Source organism: Xylaria bambusicola (genome assembly GCF_022495145.1).
Source record: "Xylaria bambusicola strain CBS 139988 unplaced genomic scaffold F5B22scaffold_11, whole genome shotgun sequence".
NCBI lineage: Eukaryota > Fungi > Ascomycota > Sordariomycetes > Xylariales > Xylariaceae > Xylaria > Xylaria bambusicola.
Genome location: NW_025953564.1, coordinates 201,707 through 228,444, shown reverse-complemented (window position 1 = coordinate 228,444; position 26,738 = coordinate 201,707). Strand labels below are relative to the sequence as shown.

General features: G+C 39.8%; 7 protein-coding genes across 7 annotated transcripts; 2 read left to right on the top strand and 5 right to left on the bottom strand.

The window, feature by feature from the left end:
* Positions 1-1,107: 1,107 nt before the first annotated feature.
* On the bottom strand, positions 1,108-2,798 carry F5B22DRAFT_644492 (kinase-like protein; the record flags this gene model as incomplete). The annotated part of the gene is made up of 5 exons (XM_047978433.1): positions 1,108-1,308; positions 1,441-1,560; positions 1,669-2,015; positions 2,170-2,344; positions 2,457-2,798. 5 exons carry the CDS (start codon positions 2,796-2,798, stop codon positions 1,108-1,110), a joined length of 1,185 nt encoding a protein of 394 aa, XP_047832762.1.
* Positions 2,799-4,953: 2,155 nt separating this feature from the next.
* On the bottom strand, positions 4,954-6,735 carry F5B22DRAFT_598209 (putative thiamine pyrophosphokinase). The gene is made up of 2 exons (XM_047974348.1): positions 6,533-6,735; positions 4,954-6,484 (listed from the first exon to the last, which is right to left on the bottom strand). Exon 2 carries the CDS (start codon positions 6,361-6,363, stop codon positions 5,560-5,562), a length of 804 nt encoding a protein of 267 aa, XP_047832761.1. The 5' UTR covers positions 6,364-6,484; positions 6,533-6,735; the 3' UTR covers positions 4,954-5,559.
* On the bottom strand, positions 6,721-7,731 carry F5B22DRAFT_598206 (uncharacterized protein). The gene has a single exon (XM_047974347.1). It carries the CDS (start codon positions 7,557-7,559, stop codon positions 7,056-7,058), a length of 504 nt encoding a protein of 167 aa, XP_047832760.1. The 5' UTR covers positions 7,560-7,731; the 3' UTR covers positions 6,721-7,055.
* A 1,053-nt stretch (positions 7,732-8,784) lies between these two features.
* Positions 8,785-10,757, top strand: F5B22DRAFT_50341 (uncharacterized protein). The gene is made up of 4 exons (XM_047972475.1): positions 8,785-9,466; positions 9,598-9,842; positions 9,930-10,461; positions 10,533-10,757. Exons 1-4 carry the CDS (start codon positions 8,941-8,943, stop codon positions 10,592-10,594), a joined length of 1,365 nt encoding a protein of 454 aa, XP_047832759.1. The 5' UTR covers positions 8,785-8,940; the 3' UTR covers positions 10,595-10,757.
* Positions 10,758-19,544: 8,787 nt separating this feature from the next.
* Positions 19,545-21,806, bottom strand: F5B22DRAFT_50194 (uncharacterized protein). Its single transcript, XM_047972458.1, has 2 exons — positions 21,307-21,806; positions 19,545-21,233 (listed from the first exon to the last, which is right to left on the bottom strand). Exons 1-2 carry the CDS (start codon positions 21,307-21,309, stop codon positions 19,824-19,826), a joined length of 1,413 nt encoding a protein of 470 aa, XP_047832758.1. The 5' UTR covers positions 21,310-21,806; the 3' UTR covers positions 19,545-19,823.
* A 2,172-nt stretch (positions 21,807-23,978) lies between these two features.
* On the top strand, positions 23,979-25,124 carry F5B22DRAFT_50172 (bli-3). The gene is made up of 3 exons (XM_047972454.1): positions 23,979-24,228; positions 24,341-24,595; positions 24,663-25,124. Exons 2-3 carry the CDS (start codon positions 24,392-24,394, stop codon positions 25,074-25,076), a joined length of 618 nt encoding a protein of 205 aa, XP_047832757.1. The 5' UTR covers positions 23,979-24,228; positions 24,341-24,391; the 3' UTR covers positions 25,077-25,124.
* A 47-nt stretch (positions 25,125-25,171) lies between these two features.
* F5B22DRAFT_644487 (Diphthine synthase) lies at positions 25,172-26,201 on the bottom strand (the record flags this gene model as incomplete). Its single annotated transcript, XM_047978432.1, has 3 exons — positions 25,172-25,772; positions 25,830-25,954; positions 26,067-26,201. The coding sequence occupies 3 exons, from the start codon at positions 26,199-26,201 to the stop codon at positions 25,172-25,174; spliced, it is 861 nt and encodes a 286-aa protein (XP_047832756.1).
* Positions 26,202-26,738: the final 537 nt, after the last annotated feature.

Here is a 26,738-nt window from a genome sequence, read left to right as displayed (position 1 = left end):
CAATCTGCATAAATGGCCCACGTGAATCGATCATCACATGGCTCAACCCGTATTGCATCGCCATGATGCATCACATACCCAATTCATATCTGTCTCTGTTGATCACACACCCCAATTACACCCTCACATCTATGAGAAGACAATGATTTTACTGTTCGAGGTGGCAATTGATCCACAAGGCAACCCAAGGGGTGCAATTTGCAAATAGTCAGTCCAATTGATGCTTAGATGGCGCATAGAGTACAGACGCAACCCTGACTGAGCCCAGTCCAAATTTAGAAGATGTTCTCAATCTAGAGCTGCACACACCCACCTGGGTATGCTTTAAAACCCTACCCACGGTCCGATCTTAAAGATTTATTTAGGTAGGTACCTATACCCGTGACACCGCCAGGTATTTACAGTGCCTGCACTCATTCGGCCTGCTTAGGTACTTGCCTGAGTACTTATATAAGCATTCGATATTAACAATCCAAGCCTCAACTTAATCCAATCCAATCCTCCCACCAATAATTTTTGGCCACGCGTAAATAACCTACCTTTCTGCATACGAGGTAGCCATGATTGAGGTGGACAAGATGGATATGACTCTCCGTGATGGCGCTTTTGTAGCTTTGTAGGGTGTACACTGCTTCACTACTCAGTATTCCTGACCACTGTCGTTGAGATGCAGCAATCATGAGCGACACAGTTTCCCCATGTGTATATTCAACACTGTCACTATTGAGCACTACCCCTCTGGGCTGATTGTAACCGGCTTTTATTCATTCTCATCAGAAGTTCAACTAAACGGTGGTTAACTCTGGATCTTTCCTTTTCCACTGAGGTTGTCTGCTAATACATGATCCCCGCAACAACGTTATCGCGGTTCACATTCAATACTCAACAACTACTATTCGCCCATGTGTTGAACAGACCAAACCGTCTCCAACCAGTACAAAACGCTGTGCTTAAGAGACAAGAATACAATAAAGTGTATATATGTGAATGTAGTAGGGCCTACGAACATGCTAATATATAAAACCGTAAGTGATAATATGAATAAAAGAAGAATTTTAACAATTAATAAAAAACACTAGCAAGTAGATTTACCCCGATGCTTTATGATTACAGAATATTAAAAATTAAACCCTGGACAAAGACACTGACAGCACTTTCCGTCTCCATTTCAGGCATTGGGAATGACATAGCTATTTTTGAGTGCACCGCATTCTGTGCAACCTGTAGAACTTCCTGTAGGCCAGGCCTTTGGAGTGGATCTTCATACATACACCGCGCCAGGATGTCCCGAAGTTCCGGATCCAACCACTGTCATATCTTCAATTAGTTATTTTCATTTACTCAAAGTAGCTTTGATGCTTCGGCGATCAAACTTTTAGGACAAGTCGAGAGCACTTGAGATATTATTAAAGCAAAAGCTTGACCTCGGGAATGACTTACGGGCAGTGGAAATGGCGGATTACCCGTACCAACAAGATTTACAGCCTTTGTGGGTAATCCTTGGTATGTACATTTAGATTTTGATAACCCTACGTTGGGAGTTGCGAGACAGCATATTGTCTATTGTAGAAGTAGTTTTAGCACGTTTTATTGATGAGCTCAGATGTGAGAGAAGTCGAGGGGGAGGCGGGGGGGCGTCAACAACGCGAAAATAAAAGACTTGCTTACCAGGGCAGCATCAAAAATGTTCACTGGGGTTCCATTGCGTCGATGTGTGACTACCTCAGCGAAGCCAAGATCTATCAGTTTGGCCTTTACCCCTATTCCGTGCTCCGGCCCATCGCCCACCGTCAACATGATATTTCTTGCGTTGAAGTCGTTATGCGCTAAAAAACTTTCTGTTTCCGGACTATGACCATTCGGGAGCTCTTCTAATATCTCAGTATTACTACCAATAGGCTGATTGGGTGGATACGCCAACCCAACCGAGGCTCTTATCACTGCATTTGGTGCATCGGCACCGGTTAGTCTTGTTCTTTCGCTGCGAGCTTGTATGCAGAGAGAAGCCAGTAGATCTTTCAAAATTAGAGGAAACTGGTCGAAGTGGCAGAACATGTGATGATCCAGCTTGGTTCAAATACATACAACAATAAAAGAAACTCCAGAGTACCCTGTTAGGTACATTCCGCTCTGTCCGACGAACCCTATTTATAAGTCCCGTTATATCACCGTACTCGAGGTATTCTAGGGCTACAGCCGGCCCTACGAGACCCACGAACCCTTCAAATACGCCTGAGGCTTCAGTTTGCGGATCGTTGTCAGGAGAATATTGGTTTCCTGTGGGCAGGGTGAGGTTTACGCAGCTCGCAAGTATGGAGACTATATGGCTAGCTCCGTTGACTCTCTAGCCGCAATTAGATACTAATTATGAAAGCGCAATGGGAAGTGAAGGTTGTATCATATGCCATGTCAATAAGGGAAACCTAAAGGATGGAGAGTAGAGCATGATGCCATACCTTTAGCATAGAGATCTCGCCTTGTAACGCACTCACTCTGCTTTTGGAGCTTCCCACCATAAATTTCAGAGCCATACGCTGCACGGGCTGTCCCGACGACGCTTTCCTCCTCAATAAAGCGGTAAAACCGAATGCGCCAAACCCAAGCCTCTTCTCAAATTCCCACTCCTCGTTCTTATAGTTTTCAGAAAGGTGTTGGAAGAAGGCGCGCGGCCGTAACTCGTTGGCAATCGACATACTCGTGCTAATCATTGGTTTCTCCTCTTCTCCAATACGATATGTGATATGTGTTGATGATTTGGTTGGGGAGATGGGTAAAAAGGACCCCTTGAGGAGAGACATAACGATGTCTCAGAGGTTGGGCAAAGAGCGCTGAAGACTCAACACCATCGCTACATGGCTTTGTAAAGTCAATTAGAATGGTGATTGAATGATGCTTTGTGTCTCTGAGCACAAACCAACAATAGGTAACATTACGTTTTTCGGAATCGTAAGATAAAGATAACAACATAGGAATTAAGCATAATAGCCTTCTTTCGACCACAATGATATGCTTGAGAATCGCTTCCATCATCGCTGCTCAGTTGCGAACCACTGCGTTGATCATATACATCGCAATAATCTGTTAAAGAGGTTCTTTTGAGTTTCCCGTTAAGTGCCTTGAGTTCAAAGCAGTTTCTTTGTCATAATTCATTAAACAAGAAAAGGTTTCCCTATATCTACATCGAGCGTTTCGCTGTTGTAGATTTCAACTCTGCTGAAAACCTCTCTATTAGACTTCCATTTTGGCTAAACTCGAGTGCAAGTTACGCAAACTAATAACAACGATACTAAGGACCTCAACAACGTAAATAGAAATGATGTTGGAACAACAGGTTGGCTGCAATTGCGTACGCACGCGTTACACGTACGCGAAGGACCTGGGGCACGGACCCCTTCAAGGTCTATATAGGGGCTGCTGCGCAGCTCACACCATTTTTTCTTTCCTTTTCTTCGTCGTAGCGTATTAGATAGAGAATACGTACTACCACTTGGTCCCGTACGAATATTCGTATGCAGCCCATTCAACAAATGACATTAAACGATCACTATATCTGAGCTCTTTACCATTGCCTAGGATCTTTTATTTTAATAGCCTTTGCAAAGGTGCTTCTACAGTTTCGATGGAATTTATTATCTACGCTAAATGAGACCCCTACGTATACGAATTATTGAACTGCACTTAGTCCAAGGACCAATTGGTTTCTGGAACGGATAAAGAGCTGCCTGCAGTAATCTCATATACCTTACTCTTCATATGTGCTATTCATCCGATATATGTCGTTCTTTGAATCGCGCTGACTTGTTATGGCCGTTCTTTAGTTGTCTTAATGCCAACCACTCGGCCTCCAGGCACGGATGACATGGATGACATGGATGACATGAAGATGGATCTCTAGAGACAAATTACCATGTATCTGACACGTATCGCCCGGAATGACGCGTCATATGTACCTAAGTTGCACCTCCCACGGCCCGACACATCAGATGTACAGTCGCGCAGCAACACCCGCCCCCTCTCCTCTTGCTCCAGTCTCTTCTGAGGATAAAATCATTCTCTTGGATTACTGCATCTCGTAAAGGTTAAAACTTTAGTATCAAACTCCATAAGTCACACTCTCTAACTACTTAAAGAAATGCACCATTTGAATGGAGAGAATCAAATAACGCTGCCGCTTTCCTCACAGTTATCGACATCAGGCGGACAGTTAATCAAATGGGTAACTTCTATCTCAGAACAGCAGGTTTTCCAATCAATGATTGTCAAAAGGGGTAGCGAAGCGACAGCGTATTGTTAGGGCATCACCATTCCAGAGATACATGCGGGCTGGCGGTTCCGATGCCCCACAACTTCCATAATGACACCATACCTATCAACTTAACATTTCACTTTTGGTCATGAGAAATACGTCTATGTCAGGCAACAAGCGAAACCCAGAATTCGGGAACTTGCCTGGCCCTATATCTGCATGCAAGAGACGGTGGTCCAAATCTAAAGTCGACACTGTGCAATGGGTTCAAAGAACTAACCATCGATAAGTAGGCAACGTTACCCCCTGAGCTCCCACTACCCACAGCTTCACCGGCAACCACCATGCCTTCTCCACGGTTAACCTGAGCAATGAGAGAGGAACAGCAACGGAGTGGAGAGAAGCACATGACTGGTAACTTGCCATTCCATGGTACTAGAACTTTGCTACACACGATCGATCACACCTAGTATGCCTATCTCGAGTTGCGCATCCCCTCTAAGCTTCACTGTCTCTTGGTCACAGACGTACCTACCAGCACAACCACCAGCACCCGACTATTGTCAAGAAAGCTCTCCTTGTCAGCTAAGGCTTATGCCGCGTTGCTGCGTGTGAGAGAGCGGAAAAGCTGCACCAGATAATTTGATTCTGCTGCCAGAGGCACATGGATGGACATTGTCGGAGTAAAGGCGTTGAATTGAAGACGTCCTAATTAAAGTGATCGACGGCGATCTACATCTATCTAGGTACTTAGGTAACCAAGATACAGGGTCTGGAGATGCCCCGCACCTACCCCTCGAGCCCCTCCCCCGCGGTTTTAGCGCGATCTTGCTCAGATCCGATACAAATCTAAGTATGTATATGTACCTACCTAGTTACCTAGGTACCTACGTAGGCTGGGTAGATTTATAGGTAATTGAGAGACCTTTAGCGATGTGAAATTATCTTTCTCTTTCCTTTTTTTTTTTCTTTTTCCAAAAAAAAAAAAAACGACGCCCTCTTCTGTTGGCTCCTGTGCTAGTTGCTTGAAGCCATCGCCAGTCTTATATTGGACGAGGTTTCCCCAACATTCTTCTTCAAAACTCTCCCTCAGAAACTGTTACACGGTATCTAGGCAAGCATAGTGGTTCGCAGCTAGAGCCCGCGCCGCCACCATGCGCTGAAACGAACGATGTAATTCTAAAAGGCATGACCTAAGCACAAAAGTTGATTGGAATGCCAATACAAAGGCAGTGAAAAACGAGCGCGGATCTCCTCATACCATTTCAGTCGTAGGCTCACAGACAGAGTCAGGTAGGCTTGTAAGCACTGCGTTACTGCTGTCGGGTTTGTTCGGGAAACCTGGTGGGTAGTGATAGCTTGCGATGCAATCGAGAGACCACGTCTGCAAAGTCGGGATCGGTTTCGGCAGTAATTATGCCATGCCGTATAAGAAAGTCAATCATGACGCAGGCACTGCTGGGTTTGAACTCGTGGCGTCGCAGAGCCCCCATTACCTCGTTGATGCTCAGTAGATGCAGCCAGTCGGTACCAGCCTCGGGAGAGTGTAGTATAGTCTCCGAGCCGACTCCCAGATCGTAAACATATTGCACCCCCGGCTCTACCAAGCCAGGTGTAAACCCTGTCCGGTTTTCTTTGATTCTGAACCAAGATACAGTTCCTCCAGATACAGCATCTTTGGCATCAATCCCGATCTCTTCCATTGCTTCCCGTAATAGACATCCGCGGGGTGTTTCGCCTTCTACCACAGCTCCGCCAACTGCGTTATCTAACATACCTGGGTACATAGGTTTATTCATTCCCCTTTTAGCAACCCAGATACTAGCAACTAAACCGTTATCATCGCGGACAAAGGCGTTCAAGTGAGGCCCTGTTGTTACAATGCCAAGGTATGGTGCTATAGCACGGTCTACAGCGAAAGGGAATTTCTCGTTCGGCCAATTGTATAGTTTGGGGAACGAGCCCGCTTCCTGTGCGGCCTGCAGCAACTTCGTTATTGCACCAGCGCTGGCCCGGACAACATCGGTGGTTCCAACTTCTGGGTCCGTACTCACCACTGGGGACAATTGAACGATTCGTGAGGATTCATCGAGTCTAAAATCAGACGTCCAAGGCATCTGCAATACGGTCGCGGGCGTGAGGAACCCGAAAGTTTAATTATCCCCAGGCAAGAGAAATCGCCAGAGTTCTAACATTCTACTCTCCCACGATCCCGGGTCTATTTCATATTGTGGAAAGCTATTTGATTAGTCAAGTGGTATTCGACGTGAAAAATGAATCACTTACTTGTCACACAGGTAAACGCCATCCTTTGTCAGATGATTTGCGTGAATAAATACTAGTCGTGGTGAAATGGAATCGGCCTAGAACAGCGATTCTTGCTGCGTACGCGGTATTGTCATCACAGTACAATTACTAATGTTGGACACGATGGCTGACTTGGAAGGGAAAGAATGTAGGGGAATAGTGGTTAAGTATACACATGTAATATAAGCAGGTGATAGGCTCGCCTGATGGCCGACATGGGGAACACTTAGTCCGAGGCCGCCAACGATCAATCAAACATTGTTAAGTGGATTAATCATTGATTCTTCGGCTGGCTGCCTAGAGTAGGACCGGGTCACATTGGTGGCTGGGGGTGAAAGGGGCCAATCTGACTGCCATCGGGCGAAAAATGCCCATTCCGCATTTTCCCTGGCTTGAAATGGGGCGAGAAAAGTACACACGTACGTAAAATGTCATCCCCATTGGCGTAGTTGCAGCAAATGATACCCACATCATTTCATATCTCATTACGTATATAGGGCGATTAAAGCAATGTAGTGATCTTGCAGAAAACTTGCACACGTGCCTGCACTAATAGCTTCGGAATCTGCAGTGACAATGTTATGCTGAGATATAGATGAGCCCGATGTAGCGTTAAGGTGTTGGATATGTTTAGTCGAGATTTTACATATCGTGTAGTTTGTGCCTCGGAGAAATAGCTCGCTCCCAGCTCACCCTCGTCATAGTATTTTCTAGCAACAGTACGAGCAATTGTTGATATTCCTGTGCCAGCTATGCCATTCAGCCAGAAGATACATCTATCATCTTGACTGCTGATCCATACATGTATAGCCTGAAGGAGTTCTGCTCGAGTATTTGGAAGACACTCCGGCTCATGCTGGTTGAGACGGGAGTTGAAGGCTGCTTCAGAGGCTACTGGTAACATACTCAATAGATGATCCAGTTTCGTATTTTCTGCATTTTTTTGCTTAATTTCTAGCCGTAGTCTCTCAAACGCATAGTCACCTTTACTATAAAGTAGTGGCATGAAGATATTGAAGATGCTAAGTAGGTAGTATGCCTTGTCTTCCTGACGTTTTGTATGACGGTTGGCTGTCCAGGAGAGTCGTTTGACTCTAGTTTGACATTGTGAAAAGACATAGGAGGTGTAGAATAGGTGGGAGCTTCGGCGCCGGTGAAATACCACGTAGATGTGTCGACTAGATAAGGCTGTACATGATGAGAGAGCTGTGCCATAGGCAAAAATGCATTAGAAATTGCCCGACACCGTTTCATTCTCAATATTGACACGGTGTTAAGCTGTACGGGGTGGCTGGACCCGGAAATGCTAGATATTATCCCTTGGAACGCCACGAAGGCTTTACTCAATCACCTTGGCGTCAAATATGGTGACCATTCATAATATATATGACAGCACGCAGCGAAAAGCATGAGGGTGTGATAAGTGTTGCTTCGTAAATGCATAAGAAACTGAAGGTCCCCGTACAGGGTCATCAGCCGTTGTACAGCTAGAACCTAGATACGCTGCAGTTAGGAGATTCCCAGAGACCATATAGGTATATTGAGTTCACTGAAAACCTAGCGGGAATATACCCGTAATTCAAGTAAGGTTGAATTTATCTAAACAGCGTCCTGTATATAGTCAATGCTCAATCACAATAACTGCTGTCAAGTCTTCACGGGCCGATCTTGCTTTGAGTGGTCTATTGGTTGCTGTTGGTTTGCACCATTCACCAGACAAGTGAGGATTACTAAGCGATAACCTTAGTCAGCGCGCTCGGAACTCCGCGTACATCCCGGAATTCCAAGTTCCAGTGACTCGGCCTTGATTGCAGCAAAGGTTACAAAACGAGAATCGATCTTAATTGCTAGTAGAACGCGCGAGAGTCGCGACTAGACGCGTTGATTTACTTTTTCTGAGTTTCGTAACTAATTGGCAGCAAAGTGCTCCGAACCGAATGGTAGTAGCAGGATGGCCGAGATTGCAGTTGAGGCAGACCATCGCTGCGACCTGTGTAAGAGAACGTTCAAGCAGAGTACGTATACCGCTTTTCCCCCTGTGTCCCGATTTAATGTAGGAGATGAGTAGAATCATCTCTCGTGCGGCATGCAAAGAGATGCACACTTGAACCAAGGCCGAGCAAACGACAGAAAGCTTGTCAGTGAGTGATCACGAGTACTCAAAGGAATTCATACCCACGGCTGATAAGGCCGTCTGGAGAAGTCGTCAGCTAACTGGCAACCTTAAACGAACTAGTACTTGTATAGTAGCTAAGTCTCGATGCGACTTGCAACGCCCGACATGTTCGCGCTGTAATATCCGCAACATCCCGTGTGTGTACGTGCGACCGGCTCGAACCACGATACCTGGGGAACGCGCATCTACTGCCAACTCCGACCCCGCTACCATGAATCATGAACGGGTCTCGGGGGTTAGTGTAGTCAATCCCGAGCTCGAGATCGCTCCAGGGGCAATCAACGTAGCTGAAATAGATGCATGCTCGTACCTAGACTGCGGGGCCGATTTTGCGAGTCTCTCCGGCTCCGCCCTCCTCGCATCTAGCTCAACCGACACTTCGGATGTAAGGTCAAACTGCGACTCGGGCTTCTCTTCAGCGTATTCGATTGGGGGTACTACCAGTACATATACCGTTGATCGTCATTATAGTGCTGGGTCATGTACCGAAGATCTAGAAGCTCAGCTCAACCTAAACAGTGGCAGTCCTGGGGCTGGGGGTGACATACCCGCGACCCCAGCAGGTAACTTCGGATATTTGCACCTACAACCGAATGAGGTGCACACGTTCTGTCCAGGGGCTGCGACCATTGCTACGCCTCCGATGACTGAAAATGGCGAAGAGATAGAGCCGTGGATCCTCGCCCTAGCTGGAAAAAATATAATGCCAGATTCGCCAGGGCTTGTTGAACACAGCGGTATGCGATCCCCCTCTTCGTTATGTGGGTGTAATATGCTTTGTCTTCCTTGGTGTTTAGCTGGGTAAATAGAAGACTAAACCAGAGCGAAACAAAGTTGTTTTCACTAACATTTGCATTTTTCGATGTAGCGCAAAGCATATTTCGTGCCTTTCGGACCTGGCCGCGTATGCTGGCGAAAGGCATCCAACTGCCGCCCATAATTCACCCACTACAATTTTGCATTAGTGAAGGCGAAGCGGGTGATGAAATGAAGATGCCTAAGCTCATTGGGAGATGCGTGACGCTTTGTAAGATGTGGGTAGGGCAGGCGGAGGATTCTGGTCAAGTCGTTGAATCCGCCGTGAGAGGAGAAGTAGAAAATATCTTAGCTAAGGTATGTGCAATTTCTTTGAACGTGTCACCTGTATCTTGGATGTAGTGGGAGGCGGGGATACAAGAAGCTTACTATTCATATCTTAAGCATTACTCCTATGACGCCCCCACGCTGCTCTCCGCCATACAGAGTCTTACCATTCTCTTGGTCCTCTTGATATTCCCATCAAACCGCCAGAGCACGCTATCTATCGTACCGGCTCATATATTCGCAGCGGTGCAGGAGGTCGGCAATCATGTGCTATCAACGGGAATGCTGCTCCATGAAGAAGCCAACCACGTGCGGCCAACCTGGCGGGTGTGGGCTCATATTGAAGCAAAGCGACGCACGCTGATGTCGATTTACTTCTTGCATTGGGCTTACAGCACGTACCACGGGGCGAGGCATTTCAATTGTCTCACGCTAGGGCGCGTCCTCGCCCCAGGTCCCAAGTGGCTCTGGCAGTCGACTGACGAGAAGATGTGGATGAAACTGTACGTGAGGTGGTTGGCGCAGTGGGACGGCAAGGAGCTGATTCAGGCCGAATTCTTTCTTGTTGAGAGGGGCCCGGTCATGGAATCTAGGGTCGAGAGGTGGCTCGAGGACGCCGATGAGTTAGGACTCTTGATAATGACGATGCGTGAGTTGACAAGTTCAGTTTCTATATCCACCTACACCAGCGACTTCATACGGATCGCTGACTGGGTGTAGTGAACGCCTCACAGAGAGATTTGTCCAAGATACCTGGTGCGGCGGCCAATATTGTTGGGTAGCGCCACTGACCCAGTCAACTTGCTCTATGGCTCGGGAAAACATCTCTAGAATGGCCCATCGACATGTTCGGCTCGGCTCGGCTCTTCTCTTAGGAGGACGTGTGGTCTTACTGTCTTAATTAGCAGAGGAGACAGCCTCCAGGTTGATCTCGACAGTTCGATCCAGAGACAGAGTGTACCTAGGTACTGGGTAATTGTATGTAGGTATCCAACATCGTAGCTGCCTTGCTGTGATGAATAATCTGGGCTCCTTCCCATCCAGCTATGTGCATAGATAGGTACCTAAGGTACCTACGGTACTTCCGTTCACTGTAGTATCATTCCCATGAATATGTGCAGGGTTGGGACCGTGTCTCTTGAGAGATTATCATTGTCAATGGGCTCGCAACGTGCTAACTATGACCAAGACATTGGCAGCCTGTTTCGAGCGACTGGTATCATTGTTAGAAAGCTGAGTTTAAAGTACTCTACGCCGAGCAGAACGCCCTGTATTCGAAAGCGGTCTCGTCAACGCTACTACCGACACTCACTTCAAGTTTACACACGATAGCCATGTCAGGACGGTCATTGCCATGTGCCTAGTTCCTATTGTTCCTTATACCACTGAGATTTTGGCCATAGCAATTGATCAGGGGTAAGAAATGATTGTCACAGCAGATGTTACAGCAAACAGCTATTAGATGCCGCAGACGACCCGCAGTGAAAACTCAACGTGAATGGCGTCATACAATACGACAGAAAAACTACTCACGATGTCACTTCGGCGATATAGTATTCAGCAGCCAATGAAGACTATAACCACGGGGATACGTCGTATCTTGCCATCGACGCTACCGACAGGTCCGGGGATGACTTTCAGATTAATTCGAGCTCGTTATTGCAGCAATTATAATCTTATACTTCAGTAAGTATCACACGGCTAAGACTCCAGAACCAAAGATAACCAATGCTACCCCTAAAGGAAAAGTAAGGCTATAAGCAATTGGATAAGGACAATCCGTTAACTGCAAGAAGACCAACAGTCAAGGCATAAATGCCCAACAAACAAAAGGAAGTCACAGATTATATAAGGCCTAAATAAATATAAATAGCTAAAGAATCTCCCGCTCTAAAATAGGAAAGAAAGAAAGATCAAGGCCCTAAAGACCCCTAATAGATTATTAATAAATATAATTAAGTTCTAAGCCCTTTATAAGAGCCCTTATTATAGATAATCTACTATCCCCCTTTAGGATATTCCAATATAGCCCAAACTTCCACCTAATAGATAAGCTTTAATAAATTCCCTATATATATAATATTATTTTAAACCTAAATCCTTATAAATATAGGATTACTTTAATAAAATACTTGCCTTACCTTTATTAAATAAAAGGTATTTTAAAAAAATCTACATCTTATATTTAATAACTTAAATATTATATGCTACAATTTTAATACTTTTATTTAAAAAGTAGGAAGTAGCTAATAACTTTATTAACTTAAAGCTTTAGATTTTTTTAAAATTATAAATATACCCTAGCTATAGGATTTTAATTCCAATTCCTACTATTTTAATAAGGATAGTTTAAATTTTAACTCCTTAAAATCCCCTTTATTATATAAAAACTATCCTAAAGATAAGCAATAGCTAAGCTACCTACTTTTATTACCTCTTTAAACCCTAAAGCTTAGGATTAAGGATATCCCGCCCCTTAATAACTTATAGGTAAAATTAAAACATATAAAAGTATTAAATAAACATTCCGTTAGCTTTAACTAAAATTTAACTTTTACCCTTAAATAAGCTATATCTCTTTTATTACTTTCCGTTATACCTAAACCTACCTATTTTAATTAAATTATATTTCCTCTTTTTAAAGGATTACTTCCTTTAAAAAACCTACTTAAATCTATTAATTAATTAATTTTATAATAAAATCCTTCCCTTATAGCCTTTAAATTAATATTTAAAGCTATAAAACTTACCCTTTATAACCTAACTATTTATAAAAATATTAAAGATATAAAAATAAAATATATAAATATAATAATCTTAAACCTCTTATAATAGGTTATAAATATTTATAACTATATAAATAAAACCTTTTAAATAGCTTAATCCCTATAAAAATATAAGTAAAAAATGCCCTTTAAATAAAGGAAAATACTTTAAAATATATATATTACTATTTATAATATATATAATACCCTAATTAACTTATATAAAATAAATATATAAATAATTTAAAAATAAATAAAACGCTTTTAATAAAAAATTATATAAAGAAGTATTACCTTTTTTTAAAATATATAAAAAATTATTATATACATTATATAAAATACCTATTCTTAAACTAATATTATTAATTAATTTAAAAAGGTAATAAATTACTACTATTAAACCTTTTAAACTCTCCAAAATAAGCTTACCAAATAAAAAGCCAACTATTAAAAAACCTAAAAAGTTATAAATAATTAAACTATTACAATTAAAAAATAAATTAATTAACTTATAAACCGCCCTATTATAAACCCTAGCTAAATTAATAAACTATAAATATACACTTAAATAATAATTTAAAAAATTTAAAATTAATTAAATAAATAAATTGCATTAAATATAAACTAAATTATTAATAAGTTAAAAAAGTATAACATTATAACTAGCTTTATTAACCGTTCCGCTATAAAGTATTCATTATTGGAAGCAATCCTATAATAGCAAATTAATAATAAAATATTACAAGTAATTAAAGCCTAATTAATTACCCAAGCCTTATAAGCGCAATATATAATAATAAAAATCTCCCCGGGAATTCTTACCAAAATTGCCCTACTACCCGGAAGCAACCTAAAAGGAAACCCTAACAGTTTAAACAATAATAATAATCCCTTTAAAGGATAACCTTCCTATAGTTCGCCTAAAGGACTACCTTAAGGACTACCTTAAAACCCTAATGGAAAACCTAGAGGAGATTTAAAAAATAATAATTCTTTTAACCCTTCTATTAATAAACTAATATATACATTTTCGGCTACATTTAAAAGCATTAATTCTATAACTATAATATTTAATCCTATTTAATTTAATAAACCTTATACCTATAATAAAAAGGATACCTTTAAATTCTTTTTATAATAAATTAAAGTTAAAAATTATATATTTATATATATAAAAAGTTTTCCCTTTAATAAGTACTATATTAATTAAATTAATTCCCTTATAATAAATAAAGCTTTATAATAATATTAATCCTATTAAAAGTAAATCCACTATATTAATATTATTAATACTTAAGCAGCTTATTAAATAGCTTTAAAAGTATAGTTTAAAAATCCATTAATAATATATTAAAATACTAATATTTTTATAAAAGTAAAATACTTTAATAATATTACCTAATTCTTTACTAAAATCCTTAACCATAATAACTTAATAAAATAATTTAGCTTAATATTTTAAACCTTTATTATTAAACGCCTACCATCTAAACTTATAAAAATAGTTTATTATAATTAAAGCTATATCTTAAGAAATAATAATAAATTTCTTAATATAATTTAAAAAGCTAGCATTATTTATAAAAATATATTAATATACTTTAAACTATTTTTAAAAGGTATACCTAATTTAATAAAGGAGCAATTAAAATTAAACTATTAAAACTAAGGTAAAAAAAATCGCTTTAACTTAAGCTTAAACCAATCTTTAAAAAAGGATAAAAAAAAAAACCCATTAATAAAAAGCTAAATAAACCTAAAGTTAATCTTAAAGATAATCATTAACCTAATATTATAATTACATTAAAAGGATTAATTAAATTACTATTAATAAATAAAAGTAGAATAAGATTAATTATTAATAATATAATAGAAATAATTATTATACCCTTACCTACTATATTAAAAAAAACATTAATAGAAAAAAGCTTCCTTTAACCCTTAAAAAAACCTTTTTTATTAAAAAAAAGCTTAACAATAATATAAAACTACTATTTATAATAAAATAAGCTAAAATTAATATTATTACTATAAAGGTAATTAATCCTATATAATATATAAAAATAAAAAAATTAAACTTGGATTTTTAATTAAGCTTTATAAAGTATTATATAGGAATTTAAGCTTTTAAAAAGGTAACTTCTCCTATATTAATATAACTAAATAAATAGAAAATAAGCTTTTTAAACTAATTTAAAAAAAGGCTAATTTAAAGCTTAAAATAGGTTATAAGCCTATTATCCCTATAACCTTATTATATAATAAGTAAAAATATTAAATTAAAATGCTTTTAAATATAAGTAATATTATTCTTATAATATCCCTTTTAAAGGCTAAATAATAAAAGCTACCTTTTATTAAAAAAGTATATTTTAAATTTATATTAACCTTTAATACAATATATATATAAAAAATAAAATAATATTATATAGAATAAATTATTCTCCAATATTAAAAAGATTACTTTATAAAGTTTAGCTTTAAATTAAATACCCTTAATAAGGACTATAATATTATTTTACCTTAATAATAAATAAAAAAGTATTAATTTATTTATTTTTTTAAAAATATAAAAAAAATTATATTTACTTTTAAATATTATTATAAGAATTATATTAATTAAACTATTTTTAAATTAAGGACCATTAAGGTAATAATAACTATACTTTAAGCAATAGCTAAAGCAATAATAGAATAAGTCCTTAAGGAATTTAAGGAGTTCCTCCCTATTATAATTAAAGCAGCAATATAATAATTACTTAATCATTAACCTTAAGATTATACAATTAACCTTATAAATAAAAAGGCTTTACTTTAAAAACCCCTTTATACTATAAATAATTATAAACTAAACATATTTAAACCTTAATTAAATAAAATGCTTAAAATTAATTATATTTATAAATTTATTATATTATATAGGGTACCCTTTATATTTATAAAGAAAAAGAACTTAAATAATCCATTATACCCTATTATAAATTATTAAGGCTTTAATGCTATTATAATATTAATAAAGTATCCTATTTCCCTTATTATAAAACTTTAAGCTAGATTTTAAAAGGTTAAATAATTTATTAAAATCAACTTAAAGTTTGGATTTTACTTAGTTAAAATTAAAAAGGGTTATAAATGGAAAATAACATTCCGCTATAAATATAGATTTTTTAAATATATAATAATGCTTATAAAACTTATTAATACCTTTATAACATTCCAATTTATAATAAACTATATCTTTTAAAATTTTATTAATGTAAGGTTATTTATATACTTTAATAACCTTTTAATTTATATAGAAATAAAAAAAAATATAATAAAATAATTAAAAAAATATTACAACGCTTTAATAAGCATAATCTAACAGTGGTACCCTAGAAATATAAGTGGTATATATATAAAGTTAAGTTCCTTAAATACGTTATTAACGTTAATAATATTTCAATAGCTTAAGATAAAATTAACTATATTATTAAATAAAAAGTATTAATTACTTTATATAAATTATAATAATTTATTAAGTTTATAAACTTTTATTAAAGATTTATTAAAAAGTTTTTATTAATTATAAAGCTATTAATAAACGTAAATAAAATGGATTAATGGTAATAAAAGTAAACAGAAGTTATAAATAAAGCTTTTTTTAAATTTAAATACCGGTTTACTATAGCCCCTATACTTATCCATTTTAACCCCTTTAAAGTAGCTTATATTAAAACTAACACCTTTAACTTTACCTTTAAAGCTATATTATTATAAAAGGATAATAATAGTAAACTTTACCCTATTGCCTTTCACTTTTAAAAGTTAATATTAATAAAAATAAATTATAAAATATATAATAAAGAACTATTTATAATAATAAATAGATTTAACTAATAGCGCTAATACTTAAAAAGTATATAATATTAAATCAAGATCTACTTTAACTATTAAAATTTATTATACTTTATAACAGTTAAAATATTAAATAAATAATAAGCCTATTAGGTATAATAATTATTAATATATTAATTTATAATAAACTACTAACCTGGTAAATTAAATAAAAAGGTTAATATTATATTAAAATTAGCTTAATATTACCCTAAAAAAGGAGGAAGTAAAGATTAACCTATTAAATTAATCTTATAAAATAAATATTTTTTACATTTTAAAAGATTAATGTTTAATTTAATAATATTTATATTATTAACCTTTAAACAATTTTATAACCTTTTTATATTTAAATAGTTATTAAAGTTTATTAAGCTTATTAAAGAAGTAATAAAGGATAACTTAAAATATTACTTATAAAAGGATAAGCTTTTTAAGAATGTAAAACTTATAAATAATTTACTATATAAAAAAGGATACCTATAAATACTTATAGCTATATAATAGAAAATAATAAGGATAAAGTATAATATATAAATAGCTAAGCATATAAAAATAGATAAAATGCTAAAACTTATTATAAAAAACTTCTAGTAGCTTAATATTAAAGCAACTATAAAGGATTTTATATAAGGCTACTATGCTTACCAATAAAATAAGGCTTTATAATATACCTCCTATGAATTATTTTAGCCTATAAAGTTGTACTATACTTTATAATAATTGGTTATAATGGACTTTATTATTAACCTACCCTTATCTAATAAATATAACTTTATTTAAATAATAATAAACCCCTTTATAAAAATAAAATACTTTATACCCCTAAAGGTTAAAGAAAAGAAAATTAAAGATCTTATTAAGATCTTTATTAAATATTATTAAAAATTGTATAATATACCCCTTAATATAATTTTTAATAAAAATTCTAGGTTTATAAACCATTTATAAAAAGACTTCCTAAAGCTTATTAATATTAAACCCTATATAAATATAACCTTTTACCCTTAAACTAATAAATAAATAAAATAATTTAACTAGATCCTTAAAATCTACCTTTAAGCATTTATTAATTATAAAATATCCAATTAAAAAAACCTCCTACTAACTATTAAATTTATATATAATAATACTATATTAGCTTCGATATATATATCCCCCTTTTATATAAACTATAACTATTACTTAACTATATATAACCCTTTTATAGTATAACCCTACAACCTATTTAATAGGCTATATATCCATTAAATAATATAGGTATATAAAAAAACTAAAAAACAATTAAAAAAGGCCTAATAATATATAAAGGAATAGGTAAATAAAAGGTAAAGGACCCTACCTTAATATATTAAAGATTAATTAATAATATTAAATATAAAAAATATTAAAATAAAAAAACCTATTAAAAAGTTAAACAAAAAAATACTTAACTTTTTAAGATTTATAAAGTAATTTTACCCACTATTATTAAACTTTTATTACCCAAAGGTTAAAAAATTTATAATTTATTCTATATCTTACTTATTAAGCTCTACTATATTAATAATTAAGCATTGCTTAACCTTAACCAGGTTTTATAAGAAATACCCCCAATAAAGTCTAAAGACTACTAAATGGAAAAGATTAAGGACTTTTTAAAAACCTAAGGGAATATAAAATACCTAATTAAATAGGAAGGTTAACCAGTTAAAAAGCATTAAACTTAAAAGCTATATAAGTATATAAATAATATTAATATAAAGGCTTTTATTAAATAATTCCATTAATAGAACCTAAATAAACCAGTAAACCTTTAAACTATTATAACCTTAAATTTATAATCTACCTAAAAAGTTAAGTTATATTTAAAGTTAAACATTAAGAAGGAGGAAGATAATATTATACAGCTAAAATTCTAAAACTAAAAATAACCAATACTACCCTTAAAGGAAAAGTAAGGCTATAAACAATTGAATAAGGATAATCCATTAGCTACAAGAAGACTAATAGTTAAAGCATGAATGCCCAACAGATAAAAAGGAGTTACAGATTGTATAAAGCCTGAATAAGCATAAATAGCTAAAGAATCTCCCACTTCAGGACAGGAGAGAAAGAGAGATTAAGGCCCTAAAGACCCCTAATAGATTATTAATGAATATGACTAAGTTCCAAGCCCTTTATAAGAGCCCTTGTCATAGTAAGAATGATCGAGATGGGGAGACTGCTATAGTAAGGTAGAAAATCGAATGCAGCTGCGTCGTTTAAAATTGTACGGGGGGCTCGAAATCCCCGCGCGCAGACATCCAGTCCTCCATGTCCTTATCCATGTAGACAAGGGTTAATGATACAAATAGGTGCAGTTTAACACATTCTAGGCTGTGTATAAGCGAAGCATGTTGAGTAAAGGGGGTAGTATATAGAAGCTAATAGACGGATTGACAACTTTAATATGTTCACCATCTCAACTACGAGCCTATGATAGGTGCCAACCTGCTATCGTATTCATAGTTGGCGGGCTTTGTGGTCCTGTGTGCAGGAAGCCTATCAAGGTTTATATATTAAATGCGGCAACTTGATGCGGCCAACAATGCTAATGCTTATTGAATATCCCGATCCCTTTCGTCTATGGCAGATAATGTATCTGTGCTGCAGGGAAAATACATAAAAATGCATCTAGAATCCGGCTCGGAGGCGCGTTCACACCAACTTGGACCAGTGCGCAATGGCACTGTTTCATACCCTCCCCTCATTCAGTGCCAATGCCAATTTCATGGTCTCTGCAAACGTCTGCACCATGTGTGAGTCGAACACAATACCACACACTATGTAAGTGTTGTGTATACATCATAAGACTCATGCATGTGTGGGCGCACTGCACTCATCCTCATCCTGGACAAGTATTATTGGGTTTCAAGATTTGAGCTTGGTTTCGGGCAGAAAGCTGGAATGGACTAGGCGCAAATAACAATATGAATCTTGACTTTTAGGACACAAAAATCTATTGCATAGCTCGCAATCGAAGCGAAAACATACAATCAAGGGTCATGATCAATGGCTTCCCTCCTTCTGAACAACCGCCACGCCAACCCTATTAGCTGTCTAGAATCTCATAACAGTCGGTTCCGGTGGTGCATCAAGGTAGCGAATACATAACGGATATAGAGTTGCAACTCCTCCAAACATTGATTAGGTACTTTTGAACACCCTCCAGATCCGTGCTGTCCTGTTGGCTACAAGAACCATTCAACATACTATTGGCTATTACACAGACTTTCCTGCTGCTGTTAGTCTCGGTTTTCGCGGCTAGGTCGTAATCTCTCATAATGGGAATATGTGCTCATAACACCTGGTTCTTTTCACAAACACACGCAGCCCACATATTCTTTCACTAGTCGTCGTACAGATCCTGCAGAGTTTCGGGTAAAAGCGCACCAGGGTGGCACTCGCCGCAGTTTTCGCAAACGATAAAGTCCTCTTCATCATCGAGGAAGTCAAACATGGTGGCTTCTTCCTCAGCCTCTTCCCATGGCTTACCACTAATACGATCAAACAACTCCCATCTACGTTTGCCAGTTCCATCCATTCTCGTTGGTACCTTTTTCCAGATGGTGCGACAAGAGTGGAAAGGAGAGAAGGGTGGGTCACCTTCATCTGCAGGGGCCGGTGGAAAGTCACTCCAGTTGTGCCTGTGGTAATCAGGGTTATCGGCAAATATCTCTCCTGGTTCGGTGATGTTATGCATTCCCCGAACCACCCTAGCTGTCGGGCGACAGGTAACCTGGGCGCAACGTAATATGCGAATTCCATCCTTGACGGCCACTAAAGTTGGGAGGTGTTCCAGGAGGAGACCCTCGTCCTTCAGCAGGCCTGAGAGCTCAGTGCTCACTCGGACTCCACACTCGTCAGCTGGGACGCCTGTCAAAACGAGTTCGTTCAGCATACAGCCTAGCAGGTGCGAGGCCAAATCGTGGAGCTGCGGAGGTGGGTACTGAAGAAGATTCTCAATGAAATTGACAAAGTCGATGCGCATCGATTTGAGAGCCGGGAGTAATCTCGGACGAGTGGACAACAGCTTGGAGTCAGGATCGAACGGGGGTAGCAGGGCATCAAGAAAGTCAATTAACTGATACCAAGCATATGCGCGAAAGCCGCGTCGGGCTAGCGTCTTTTCCTTGGGGCGACGCTGAACGGCTAGCTTGATCGAAGACTTGAGGTTGGGATGATAGGATGTTGGTAGACGATGCACACGTTCCTCATCATCATAGAATCTGGCGATGAGGCGCAATGTGATATGTTGTATTTCCTTGCGATAGGTAAAATCAAGTTCAGCAAAATGTCTTAGACTGGCGGGGCTCGTGAATACAAATGTGTTGTTGGACCACAAGAACCTGGTGCCCTCAAACCGGTAGGCTTGACATGTGGCAAGAAAGTGAATGGCGATCTGATTTTTCTTGCTCTTCTCTCGACCCACCATCCGTTCAGGCCGACTCTTGCAGAGCGGGTCGATAATTGGGTGAGGGCTAGTCAAAGCATATGACAGTACTCTGAGCTGGATCTCAACAGGTAAATGGGGTAGAGTTCTCTGCTGACTTATGCTCGAACGAGTAATACGAGAGCTTTTGGGACGGGCTGGGCCGGGCTGGTTGGTCTGCCATGAGATGTTATGCTTACGTAAGAGGCGTTTGAGGGCCAGGTTCTCATCTTCTAGACAGCGATTCTTTGTGCGTAAGGGTTGGTTGTAGTAGAGCTCAGCCTGATCGACTTGATCCCGACACTCCCAAGCTGGCCACGCAGAGTTCTAGAAAGATCGGTTAGCATGTTTGTTAGCCAATATCAGTGTATCGGTGAACTAATGCGATTATCGTCCTTACCATTCTGGCTACTCTGGAGAAGCTAGGACCATGGAATACCAAAGCAATTGTGAATAACCCGTTTTAGGCCGAGCGAGCAGGCGCGCAAGGCGGGTGATGTGGATTGAGCGTTCACTGCTGTGTTTTCGTGGTGACAGGAACAAGAAACGATGGCGAGATTGGGTGCCGAGAAACACCTTCAACTTCTTCCAGTTGACGAAAGTGAGGGAAATCTGCTTCGAATAGTGGTGGGCTCGATCAATTGCTAGTAGCCACGGCCAGTCCCCTTTACCTATGGCTTTAAAGGCAGGTTAGGCAAGATGTGCATCAAGTTGGATTATGGAGAATAGGACTGAGCTGAGCTGGATGAATAGTCTACGAGGCTGGTGCGCACGCCGTAAACAGGTCCAGATAGAGAAGGTGCAGGATTATGAAGATGTAACAGTGAAACGCAAACGCGATTGATGGAAGAAAGCTGACCTGCCCACTTGCCTGTACCACCAGTTTACCGGAATGAACACGCACGAAGAGATAGATAGACACCGTATAGGCCGACTTCCGACAGATAGATAAATGGCCTAGTATCGCAAAACAATGCTTAGAGGAAAGGATTTCGATGGTGAATAGGTAGTTGGCTAGAAGGCAGAAAAATAGAATAAGTAAAGTCGTGGTGGCAGTTAACTGATCGTGGGCGGCGCACGATTGATGAAGAGGTCAGACAGGCCGCTAGGTAGGTAGACGATAGTCAGAGCTTCCAGCAAGAGCCGACAGAGAGAAGGCGATGTTCAATGCTAGACGTCGATCTCTGTATTGCGCAGATAGAGGCCTGCGTATTGATCCAGACAGAAATCCTCTCGGCTTGATCTGGCTTTATCCCTACGTAGTAGATTGTGTGACCAGTGATAAGTAAGAAAGGATCCCTTACTTAGGCAGGTCTACTAGTGAAACGTCCTGCGTGGTCTAGGGGTCGATTTAGACGGGTTGTGGTAACTTGCTGATCTAGGAGGGAGGTGTCGATTTAGAAACCTGACACGATGTATCCTCTCCAGCCGTTGGGGCTAGAAGATGGGAGAAGTGACAGAAGTGTTGTTCCGGTAGGGATTCTGTAAGGGTTGCAGTAGGTGGGTGGGAGGATCAAGATACTATGCAGTAGCGGGAAGGGAAAGAGGAAGAAGAAGTAGAAGAAGAAGGACATGTACCGTGTTCGGGAATGGATGGGATGAAGTCGCTGAATACAAAGCTATCATCAGCCTGTGTCTTTCTGGTGTCTTGTGCATCTGCTGCCCCAGTTGTATGTGCTCGTGCGTCCGATCTCCGTATCAATCAATTAATCACAGCAACATGATGAAGGGCGCTCCGGTTTGACAGGTCGATGCACGGAGGAATGGGAGGGTGGGTTAGATTGGCGGATAGAGTGTACAAGTCCAGTCCACGGACGACGGACAGTTAAGGATAGCGCGACTTGGGTACCGTTCGTTCCACAGATAGATAGGCCTGGGTCCTACCTACCTTCAGAATTCCCTTTTTAAGGTGGCAGCTACACGCGTGCCTACCTACCTGTCGAGCCTGTCAAATCCCAAGTACATGTAAGGGAGACCGGTAGCTCAAAGGCGGCAGAGAAGAACACGGGGTAAGTGCCTCGTGGGAAGCCGGGTTGATGTGTGGGAAGGAAGCATCCACAATGTTTGGCACTTTTGAGTGGTGGGATTCTACCAGGTTCGAATTGATTACTTGCCTTAGTGTACGTAGTACTTGTATCTACTTTTAACTACACGGGCACTCTGGGAGCTGCCAGGTGCTTGGGGACAAGCTATTCATACCTAGGTAGCCTGCCGGAGTGGTCATATAGATATTATCCTGCTGTGGTTCCTGCCTATCAATGTACCTACACCGTGTTGCACATGCGCATCACTTTGTAGATACCCTATGTACCTATGGATAGATAGAAATATTAATGACATCGAGTTTGTCCTGCCTAGATACATACATACATAGGTACATACCTACCTACTTACTCACTTCCAAGTACTTACCAGGCAGACAGCCCTGTTGCGGAGCTGTGGAGTGCCTTCCCCATTACTTTGGTTTAGCCAGGGTATGTCTATACATAGATAGGTACATATAGTACAGAGAGACAGGTAGGTAATTAAAGCCTTTTTAAACTTTACAATTCTTAATATATCTACCTACCTACCTAGGTAGATACCTAGATAGTGGACCTGCGAACATAGAGCGGTTACATCCGTACACTATCTAATAGTCCACGGGTAGTACTTTTGGTATGCTCAGCCAGCCACTCACTGTGCTTATACAGATCGCCTAATCGCGATAATCTGAAGATGAAAGCTTACCTAACCACGAAAGTTTCGACGTATGAAGCCTTATTTCCCTGAGAATCACAAGGAGAAACAATATTCTTGTTCGGAGTTCTAGTAGTGTGGATATATGAGCTTGTAGTTACTAGATTTTACCAGTGTAAAGTAGGTAGGTGGGTTCACTGCCAATTGTATCCGTCATGCTATTTCTCTCTCTCTCTCTCTACTAATGTATTCCAGGACAGTCAGAAACGAGGTGTAACACCATAGTCATCGAGTAGATCTAGGTAGATTAGCTAGTTACCCAATGTGAATTTAATACGGCTCCCTGCAATATTCCGATTGCCAATCTTTCATCCGATTCACCATGCCATGCCATGCCGGGACAGACACCAAGAGACTAGAAGCCCACCGTTACTTGACGTCATGACCTGTCATCTCAAGACATCAGAGTTTCCAACACAAATGACGAGTAGTCTATGATGAAATAACGCCGTTGCTTTGTCTGCACGTCTCTATGTCCCCTCTTCTCTACCAGATCCATCGAGCCAACTATCGATGCCTATGAAGTCACCAAACTAGAGTATTACGTTACATCTAGATGCCCGCATACCTAGAGATTAACCCGGTATGATTATAAGATGAGTGGCGCCCCAATCTGTTGGTCTAGATATGCTAGGTAGAAGAGTAGAGAACGTTACCGTCACTTCATCACACCTAATACACGATTCATCCATCAGAGAGCAATACAGAGATAACAGTATTGATATACACGAGATTACTTCACGGTCATGTCTTCCGGATTCTCCAACACTGACACGGCTGGCAAGCCTGCCGACCCGTACACACAAGCCAACAAGGACACATCAATCACTACGCAAGACAAGGTCGATGCGCTCACCAAGTTCGTCAAGTCATGCAAATTTGGCATGATGACAACTCGTGACCAGGCCAGTGGGAAATTAGTTTCGCGGTGTATGGCAATCGCGGCCGAAGTGAGTGTACCAAGTCAACCATTAATGCTCTGCTGAAAATCCATGACTCACATTCGTCATACAATAGGAGAACAACGGCATAGACTACCTCTTCTTTACAAACACAGAATCGCACAAGACCGATGAACTCAAGAGTGACCCTCACGTCAATCTTGCATTCCTCGACTCCTCGGGACAGTGGGCCTCGGTCGCCGGAACAACAAGTATCGAGACGGATCGTAGCGTTATCAAGAAATATTATAGTCCGACCCTGAAGGCGTGGATGGGCGATCTGGGCGACGGTAAGCACGACGGCTCAGAGAACGACCCCCGGATCGGCGTCATCCGGGTTAAGATGACGACAGCCACATATGCTATTACCGATCGTACTATCTTAGGCCGCGTCGCCGAGGTTGCAAAGGGTATGGTGACCGGCGAACAGGCGAATGTCAACAACATCCGCGAGGTCACTGAGGAGGAAGTAAGGGCGCAGAGGTCGTAAGGGTCGCCACGGATTGTATTTGTAGGAGATGGTGGGAACTCAACTTCAATGTAATGAATGGCCATGTATAATTTGTATAACAGTTAAGGCATGATTCATTGTTTCCCATATTGATCGGACCACATCTTGTCCCAAATGTCCTTGTCTATGGCGAACTCACGAGCATAGTCTCTCTCTAATTCATGTGCTCGCGAACCTAACAGCACAAGACTATGTAGTGGTGGGCCAAGCAAATCGTCAGAGTCGCAAAGTTGTTGGAGCGTTCCAGCGACGAACTTCTCTGTCTTACCACCGACTCGTGCTGCGCCGATGGCGAGACTGTCAGGTCCATATATCCCTTCCTTTTTGCCCTCTTCAACCTCCAGCATCTGTTGGGCGCACTGGCTCACCGTCATGTATCGTGGTGGCTCGTATATCCTTCTGCCGCGTGCCATGTTCTCGAGACTCTGCTCCTTCACCTTGATGTCGAGGAGCACGAGCGTGTGTAGACCAATGGCGCGATTCTCCTTGATTCGGTCGTAAAACGATGCCGGTCGCCAGTTGTCTAGGAAGAATACCATTGACACAGTCTGCCCAAAATTGTATAGCTGCAGCCCACATCCACCGATCGCCGACATAATGGACGCATTGGGAATCGTCTGGAGAGGGATGGAGAGCTCGCGGGCCCTCAGGACAAGATCCGTGTGCGTCGTGGCACTATTGCGAGGATGTTAGCTCTAGACAGTGACTGGAATTGGGTGGCGTGCGGCATACCCAAATGGGTCGCCCACGACAAGGAACACGACGTCCTCAGTTTGTGCATCTCGTAGGATCTCGTCGCTGTTCGATTCGACCATCTCGCGGTCGGCAACAACGATAGATCGCCCATAGTAAGCCTCCTACTATACCATTAGCGTTAGCCGAAGATATACAGAAGCCAATACAATCCAAAAAACGGATATAACGAAATGCTAGTTATCATGCGTTAACAAGCACGGAGGCAGAACTCACCAATACCGATTGGTCCACCAGTAGGATACTCGTGTAGGCTTCCAGATAAACCCGAGAAGCCCTCTTCACAACCTCAAGACCACGGACTGTAATATCAGTCTCGTCTGAGAGACCTAGACCGACAAGGTACAGCATCTTGGGAAAGCTGAAAGTGATGAATCTGAGCTGCCTCCCTGTTCACGACAGAGGCGCGGTTGGCAATGTTGGTTACAAAGAAATTTCCAAAAAATTTTGGAGGGGTCGTAGACTAACCATGAGGGGGAGGGGTAGGGGTAAAGGTTGAAGGTAGGTAGGCACATGGATGTACTTTTGTCAAAGTACCTACTCCTACATAGTTGTTCTACTGTACCTGTCGATCAGCTCACTCATCAATCAAGCAGTATCTGTCATATGATAGTCTACTAATCAATTGTAATTCCAATTGAACATGCCAGTATACCTTATAAAACCGCCTAGCCTCTCTATTATTTACTGCACAATTCTGCTCAATGCTGCCTACTAGGTACATAGTAGATGTCTAGGTAGCCACTAGGTGTGTAGCTCTGCGTACATATGTAGGTACCTCTAGGTGCTGGACAAACAAATCGCGGGGTAGGTAGTTCAGCACATGAGTCTAAGGCTGCATTTGGTTAGGTAATATTCCACAAAATGCGCCATGAGGTTGTCATGCCG